The sequence below is a fragment of the Topomyia yanbarensis genome, chromosome 1 (assembly GCF_030247195.1).
Source record: "Topomyia yanbarensis strain Yona2022 chromosome 1, ASM3024719v1, whole genome shotgun sequence".
NCBI classification, from domain to species: Eukaryota; Metazoa; Arthropoda; class Insecta; order Diptera; family Culicidae; genus Topomyia; species Topomyia yanbarensis.
Genome location: NC_080670.1, coordinates 99,077,606 through 99,086,416, shown reverse-complemented (window position 1 = coordinate 99,086,416; position 8,811 = coordinate 99,077,606). Strand labels below are relative to the sequence as shown.

At 43.5% G+C, this 8,811-nt stretch overlaps 1 protein-coding gene across 1 annotated transcript; it reads left to right on the top strand.

Moving 5' to 3' along the window:
* Window positions 1–4,687: 4,687 nt before the first annotated feature.
* Window positions 4,688–7,573, top strand: LOC131696415 (uncharacterized protein K02A2.6-like). Its single transcript, XM_058984958.1, has 3 exons — window positions 4,688–6,219; window positions 6,275–7,466; window positions 7,532–7,573. Exons 1-3 carry the CDS (start codon window positions 4,688–4,690, stop codon window positions 7,571–7,573), a joined length of 2,766 nt encoding a protein of 921 aa, XP_058840941.1.
* Window positions 7,574–8,811: the final 1,238 nt, after the last annotated feature.

Below are 8,811 nucleotides of genomic sequence, written 5' to 3'. Positions count from 1 at the left end.
GTTCTGGTAATAAATCGTCAGTTTACCATTCAAGTCTGTGTCGTGAGTCAATTCCTCCAATTCCTCCACATCACTCCAAAGATGATCACCTAACGGTGTAAGGCTGCAAGCTTGACCAAGCAGATCTGATGAAGTGACAAAGCTTTGATAATCGGATGACGTCACGCACGTCTGGAAGTTATCACTACTTAAAAGGCGAGCAGTACCAGTCGAAGCTTCAGCAGGACATATACTGCTGCAAATGTTACCTGACGGAGTAACGCTGCACACTGACGGAATAACGCTGCATGCTTGAAGACCAAACGGATTCGATGAAGGGACGAAGCTTTGATGATCTGATGACGTCACACACGCCTGGAAGTTATCACCACTTAAAAGGCGAGCAGTACCAGTCGAAGCTTCAGCAGGACATATACTGCTGCAAATGTTACCTGACGGAGCAACGCTGCACACTGACCGAATAACGCTGCATGCTGACGGAGTAACGCTGTATGCTGACGGAGTAACGCTGCACACTGACGGAATAACGCTGCATGCTGACAGAGTAACACTGTATGCTGACAGAGTAACGCTGCACGCTGACGAAATAACGCTGCACGCTGACGGAGTAACGCTGTATGCTGACGGAGTAACGCTGCACACTGACGGAATAACGCTGCATGCTGACGGAGTAACACTGCACACTGACGGAATAACGCTGCATGCTTGAAGACTAAACGGATTCGATGAAGCGACGAAGTTTTGATAATCGGGTGACGTCACACACGCCTGGAAGGTACCATTACTTAAAAGGCGAGCAGTACCAGTTGAAGCTTCAGCAGGACATATACTGCTGCAAATGTTACCTGACGGAGTAATGCTGCATACTAATGGGATAACGCTGGATGCTTGAAGACCAAACAGATTTGAAAACGTGTCGGAGCATTGAAAGATGGTGACAGCTGATGGATTGGCAGTTACGGGGTCGGACGGGGCTTCCACCGTGCGGGTTTTAGTGCGTCCCGGCGAAGATAAGACTGCCAATTCTAAACATCCAAATGTGACGGCTCCATCGCCGGCTCCATATGCGACGGTTTTCCTTTCCAACGGTACTGCCGATGTCAACCTGACAATTTGCACACCGTTTTTTGAGCGGCTATCTTCAAATTCACGAAATCGTACATTTTCTGGCCATGATTCATTTGAAAGAGCTTTGTCCTTGAATTTTTCATCGATGCCAACTTTGAATGACACAAATTGAAGCGAGCTAACGTCCTTTCCTCTGGGTACTAATTTAACTACATTGGGTGTTACGTTCGACAGATCGAGGCATTCACTAACCAGTGAGGCAATCTGGTTCTCTGTAGTAGCCGGATGAAAGGCAGATAGATATATCCAAAGCAACTGATCATCAGCACGACGGTTAAGATTCACAGTCTTGATGTTACCGTCAGTGATTTTGAAAAGGGTACTGAAACATCCCATCGCGAAAAGGAAAATGAAATGCATGTAAAACGATGTGAAAATAACTAGAAAAGAGGGTTTTTTTACACGTGGTCGAGGAAAAATACTTCCAACATGGCTGCTGGAATTATCTGATTACCTACATGTGTGTATTGTAAGAAATAGTTGTACAGCTTTAGGGGTATGTGTTGGTGGAAACTATGGTGTACTCTATTAAGAAGAAACGGAGGTATAGAAAAAAAATATTCTGTATATGTTCAGTGATGTGTTGCTCCACTTTGCAAACTAATACATTAACCTTCCGCACGAGTTACGGGTGCAAGAAGTAAATAATGATTTGCTGTTGCCCTTCGGGTGCTGGTGGCGTTACCATTTCAACCGGGATCGAAGTAGTGTGTGTAAAATTACCGCAAACATATTAATGCATGGATGGTAGTGAGAAGATAATTCATGATTTGGATGTGTAGTCGTCACTTATATGTATATTACCATATATAGTTGTGCTCGGATACCAAAGGTCAGGTATGTTTGCATATGTAGATTATTCCTCTCCCACATTATACCGAGTACATCCTCTTGTACATGAAAGTTATGAAAAAGAGAGACTAGTGGAAATGCTCTTGTTGAGAGAAATAGTAACCGATTCAATTACGGTCGTTCTCTCAAGGTCGTCACATTGCGGTTATTGACAAGATTATTCAATACTCACCAGACGAATTAAGACAAAAACTGTTGGAAAGGGAGGATTTGACTCTAGATGATACCATCAAAATTGTTAATGCCTACCAATCGGTTCGCTATCAATCGTCAAGAATGGTACTGAAACCATCTGTGGACACGGTAAGTCGTATTTACAGCTCTACACAACGTTCAAATGTGCGATGTATGCGTTGTGGATACAAGCTGCACAACAATCAGAACCAATGCCCTGCCATAAACAAAACGTGTTTGAAATGCCAAAAGACAGGCCACTTCCAGTCGGTTTGTAAATCAAAATCGAAGTCGGTGATCAATCAGGTTCCTTTTGACAGAAACTCGGAACGAAAGCGAAAACAACCTTTTGGCAACTTCCAAGGTGTTTCAAACTCCAGCAAACGACCACGAAACGTTTTCAATGTCGAAGAACGGGACCAGGAGTCTACAGAACGGGAAAACCTACCTGTCTACAATGTGGGAATGGGTGACGATGAGTTAATAACGTGTCGTGTTGGAGGTGTAGATATCGTCATGTTGATTGATTCTGGCTCGAAACATAACCTTATAGACGACTAGACCTGGGAGCTAATGAAGCTTGGAGATGTGGAAACAACTAACGAACGAAAAGACACCGCTAAGCAGTTTTTGGCCTACGGAAAAATTCCGCTAAAACTTATAACTGCTTTTGATGCAGTTCTGGAAATTGATGATGGTGGAAACTTATTGAAAACGCAAACATCTTTCTACGTGATAGAAAAGGGTCAACAACCGTTGTTGGGAAAACTCACTGCACAACAGCTAGGACTATTGAGAATTGGCCTGCCTAGCGCGTATGATGACACGATTAATCTCGTAGACGCAACAAGGAAATCATTTCCTAAGATGTATTAAACTTAGTCTTCCGATCGATAGAAGTGTTCAGCCAGTTATACAACCGCTGAGGCGATGTCCAATTCCGCTTTTGCAAAAGGTCAAATCGAAGCTAGACGAACTTATAGAGATGGATATAATTGAAAAGGTTGTAAGCCCAACATCATGGGTATCACCCCTTGTGCCAATTCTCAAAGAAAATGGAGAACTTCGACTTTGCATAGATATGCGCAGAGCCAACCAAGCGATTCAAAGGCTGAATCACCCACTTCCAATTAATGATGATTTCCTTCCTAAATTTCAAAACGCGAAATTCTTTACAAGCCTGGATATTAAGCAGGCGTTCCACCAAGTAGAGTTAGTTGAGGATTGTCGCGATGTAACGACATTTATTACCAACTGGGGCTTGTTTCGATACAAGAGACTGCTGTTCGGCGTTAACTGCGCACCCGAGCTGTTCCAAAATCTGATGGAAAGTATCTTGGCAGGCTGTAAAAACACGGTCATATTCATTGATGATATTGTAATTTTTGGGTCCACGGAACAAGAACACGATGATGCCGTCAAACAAACATTGAGTGTTCTGAAGCAGTACGGAATTCTGCTAAATGATCACAAATGCAATATCAAACAACGGGAAATTGTGTTCTTGAGACATAAGTTCACTCCGGAAGGAATTTCGCCAACAGACGAAAAGATTGAATCCATAAAACAAAGCCGAGCAGCACGTTCGAAAGAGGAACTCCGTAGTTTTTTAGGCCTGGTTACCTATGGATCGAGATTCATACCAAATTTGGCCACATTAAATTTTCCGCTGCGAGAGCTAATAAAACAGGATTTACCATTTGAATGGAAATCAGAACATCAGAAGTCATTCGATCAGTTGAAAGACCTGATCGGTTCTACAAAACATTTAGGGTATTATGATCCGAAAGACAGAGCCCTGGTTGTTACGGATGCTTCGGGTGTCGGATTAGGGGCAGTCTTAATCCAGTTCAAAGAGAACATTCCCAGAATAATAAGCTACGCTTCCAAAAGTTTGAAAGAAACAGAAAAAACGTACCCGACGATAGAAAAAGAAGCGCTTGGAATAGTATGGGCGGTGGAAAGATTTAGGATTTATTTGATGGATATCACCTTTGAACCGTCCATTAGAAACGCTTTTCTCAGTAACTTCCCGTCCAACAGCAAAAATAGAACGATGGTTACTTCGTATCCAGGCATTCAAATTCAAGGTAGTATATCGTAAAGGCTCGGCAAACGTTCAAATGTGCGATGTATGCGTTGTGGATACAAGCTGCACAACAATCAGAACCAATGCCCTGCCATAAACAAAACGTGTTTGAAATGCCAAAAGACAGGCCACTTCCAGTCGGTTTGTAAATCAAAATCGAAGTCGGTGATCAATCAGGTTCCTTTTGACAGAAACTCGGAACGAAAGCGAAAACAACCTTTTGGCAACTTCCAAGGTGTTTCGCACTCCAGCAAACGACCACGAAACGTTTTCAATGTCGAAGAACGGGACCAGGAGTCTACAGAACGAGAAAACCTACCTGTCTACAATGTGGGAATGGGTGACGATGAGTTAATAACGTGTCGTGTTGGAGGTGTAGATATCGTCATGTTGATTGATTCTGGCTCGAAACATAACCTTATAGACGACTAGACCTGGGAGCTAATGAAGCTTGGAGATGTGGAAACAACTAACGAACGAAAAGACACCGCTAAGCAGTTTTTGGCCTACGGAAAAATTCCGCTAAAACTTATAACTGCTTTTGATGCAGTTCTGGAAATTGATGATGGTGGAAACTTATTGAAAACGCAAACATCTTTCTACGTGATAGAAAAGGGTCAACAACCGTTGTTGGGAAAACTCACTGCACAACAGCTAGGACTATTGAGAATTGGCCTGCCTAGCGCGTATGATGACACGATTAATCTCGTAGACGCAACAAGGAAATCATTTCCTAAGATGAGAGGTATTAAACTTAGTCTTCCGATCGATAGAAGTGTTCAGCCAGTTATACAACCGCTGAGGCGATGTCCAATTCCGCTTTTGCAAAAGGTCAAATCGAAGCTAGACGAACTTATAGAGATGGATATAATTGAAAAGGTTGTAAGCCCAACATCATGGGTATCACCCCTTGTGCCAATTCTCAAAGAAAATGGAGAACTTCGACTTTGCATAGATATGCGCAGAGCCAACCAAGCGATTCAAAGGCTGAATCACCCACTTCCAATTATTGATGATTTCCTTCCTAAATTTCAAAACGCGAAATTCTTTACAAGCCTGGATATTAAGCAGGCGTTCCACCAAGTAGAGTTAGTTGAGGATTGTCGCGATGTAACGACATTTATTACCAACTGGGGCTTGTTTCGATACAAGAGACTGCTGTTCGGCGTTAACTGCGCACCCGAGCTGTTCCAAAATCTGATGGAAAGTATCTTGGCAGGCTGTAAAAACACGGTCATATTCATTGATGATATTGTAATTTTTGGGTCCACGGAACAAGAACACGATGATGCCGTCAAACAAACATTGAGTGTTCTGAAGCAGTACGGAATTCTGCTAAATGATCACAAATGCAATATCAAACAACGGGAAATTGTGTTCTTGAGACATAAGTTCACTCCGGAAGGAATTTCGCCAACAGACGAAAAGATTGAATCCATAAAACAAAGCCGAGCAGCACGTTCGAAAGAGGAACTCCGTAGTTTTTTAGGCCTGGTTACCTATGGATCGAGATTCATACCAAATTTGGCCACATTAAATTTTCCGCTGCGAGAGCTAATAAAACAGGATTTACCATTTGAATGGAAATCAGAACATCAGAAGTCATTCGATCAGTTGAAAGACCTGATCGGTTCTACAAAACATTTAGGGTATTATGATCCGAAAGACAGAACCCTGGTTGTTACGGATGCTTCGGGTGTCGGATTAGGGGCAGTCTTAATCCAGTTCAAAGAGAACATTCCCAGAATAATAAGCTACGCTTCCAAAAGTTTGAAAGAAACAGAAAAAACGTACCCGACGATAGAAAAAGAAGCGCTTGGAATAGTATGGGCGGTGGAAAGATTTAGGATTTATTTGATGGATATCACCTTTGAACCGTCCATTAGAAACGCTTTTCTCAGTAACTTCCCGTCCAACAGCAAGAATAGAACGATGGTTACTTCGTATCCAGGCATTCAAATTCAAGGTAGTATATCGTAAAGGCTCGGCAAACATTGCCGACGTGCTTTCAAGACTATCATCTCACGTTAGGGACAATCAATGGACTGATGAGTCTGAAGTGTTCATCAGACGAATCGTAGCGGTATCACTAGCTACATTGACCAACACAGGTTATCGCGACTCATTTGACTTTGGTACAGAGACAATCATTAGAGCCATTCAAGAACGTGCAGCCATTGATATCTTCGAAGTTGTGCAAGCTACAAGCTTGGATCCTGAATTACAGAAGCTCAAGGATTGTATACTGAGTGACAAGTGGGATCAGGAGGATTTAAAACATTATACTGTGTTTCGTAATGAGTACTCATATGTGAACAATCTTCTCATGCGGGGAACAAAACTAGTCATACCTTCTTCATTGCGGCATAGAATGTGCCAGCTTGCACACGAGGGGCATCCTGGTCAGTCCATGATGAAACGTCGATTACGTGAACGGTGCTGGTGGCCGGGAATTGACCAAGAAGCAGTGAAGATTTGTGAATCGTGCGAAGGGTGTAGACTGGTACAGATACCTGATCCCCCGGAACCAATGAAACGTCGCGTTCTTCCAGATAAACCATGGATAGATATCGCCATAGATTTTCTGGGGCCCATGCCAACAAGCGAGTATATCCTAGTTGTCATTGACTACTACAGTCGGTATATGGAGCTAGAGATTATGACCAAAATTACTGCTCGGGAGACTATTGAAAGACTAAGACGAATTTTTCGAGTTTGGGGACCTCCAAGGACCATTACCCTTGACAATGCGAAGCAATTTGTATCCACCGATTTGGATGACTTCTGTAGAATCAGTGGAATCCACTTGAACCATAGAACTCCATATTGGCCACAGGATAATGGAGAAGTGGAGCGTCAAAACAGGTCCTTGCTAAAACGAATGAAGATAGCGAATGCCCTATACGGTAACTGGAAAGTTGAACTCGATCATTATTTGCAACTGTACAACAACACGCCGCATACGATTACAGGGAAATCGCCTGAACTTATGCAGAACAGAAAACTACGGACAAAATTGCCTCAGCTGGACGATCTAGAGACGGTGCTACCATGTTCGGATTTCAGAGATAAAGATTATGAAATGAAAACGCTTGGAAAGGATCGGGAGGACAAGAACCGTAAGGCAAAAGTAAGCGAAATATCTGTAGGCGATACAGTTATCATGAAAAATCTCCTGCCAACCAACAAACTTGCCACAAGCTTCTTGAAAGAGAAGTTTACAGTAATTGATCGGCGAGGTACAAACGTGACAATCCAATCAGCTGAATCTGGAAAGATTTACGATAGGAATACATCACATCTCAAGCTACTGCCTGCTTCATTCAATGAAGTTGATGATAGCTGCCGTGAACATCAGAAGACTAATCAAAGCAAACAGGGCAGATCGGAATCATCATCAAACGGCAATGATTTCACCATACCAGTCGAAAGCAGCACAGATCTTAGACAATTCAAAATGGTATCTTCCTTGGCCTCAGATCCAATTGTTGTTGTTGTTGTTGTTTATTAACGACACTTTACACCAAGAAGTGGTGCATTCGTGTCGAAAGAAAAATATTTTACCTGAAAAATGTTTCAATGCGGTTGTCAATTATCAGTTACAATTCAAAATACAAGTTACAACATATTGAACAAGTTAGTTTCCTTGAGGAATTTTACCATACTCTCCTCATTTTTCCTGTCGTTGCACAGAGCCGCTCGCAGACTAGTCGACTCGATGTCGTGCTTCCTTCTAACGTCGTCGTACTTTCTGCAGTGGAGGATCACATGGCGGACATCTATAATGATCCCACAGCAGTCGCACACGGGTGGTGAAGTTTTCTTAAGCAGAAAGTCGTGTGTTAGCCGGGTATGCCCTATTCGAAGCCGGGTAAGCACTCGCTGTTCGGCCGAATTCTCGCGGTCAGTCCACTTCCCTGTGTCGAACTTAACTTCGCGAAGTTTTACTTCAGTGGACGCAGACCATCGACGGAACCATTGAATTCGGATAGCTGTTTTCATTCGGTTGTTCGCGTCTGCTCCCGGAACGGCTATTTGCAAAGGGGCATTACCCCTGGCTTCTCCAGCGAGGCGGTCTGCCTCTTCGTTGCCATGGATACCAGCATGACCCGGAATCCAGCACAGCTTGATTGGACGGCCTCGTAGCATGTTTTCAATCTGCTGAATCCACGGGTGTTGCGATGTGCCAGCTTCTAATGCCGATAAGCAACTGGCCGAGTCAGACATAACCACCAAATCACTGACCGTGTTATGTGTTGCTAGCGCCGTTTTGATTGCAAACGCTTCTGCCGAGAAGACGCTGCATGACGATGGAAGACCAACCGATTGTTGGAAGTATTCTCCATACACTCCCACACCTACTGCATTGTCGTCTTTCGAGCCATCCGTGTAGACGATAGTTGAACGGTTGAAACGACCTGCTAGGAGCTCCTGAAAAGCAGGCCGAACAATTTCCGAGGGGTCGCCAGCTTTCACACGTCTCTTTATGTCCCACATGATCTGGGGCTTGGGTTCGTACCATCTTCGTGCAGCTAAACGTGTACGATTGCAAATAGCTGGAAGAGGGA

What these genes read in the sequence shown, in the direction of transcription:
- LOC131696415 (XM_058984958.1), top strand. Translation starts at nt 4,688, where the DNA reads ATGAAGCTTGGAGATGTGGAAACAACTAACGAACGAAAAGACACCGCT. An exon ending in CAAATTCAAGGTAGTATATC is followed by an intron (nt 6,220 to 6,274) that starts GTAAAGGCTCGG and finishes ATCTCACGTTAG; the next exon opens with GGACAATCAATGGACTGATG. An exon ending in TCTTGAAAGAGAAGTTTACA is followed by an intron (nt 7,467 to 7,531) that starts GTAATTGATCGG and finishes GATTTACGATAG; the next exon opens with GAATACATCACATCTCAAGC.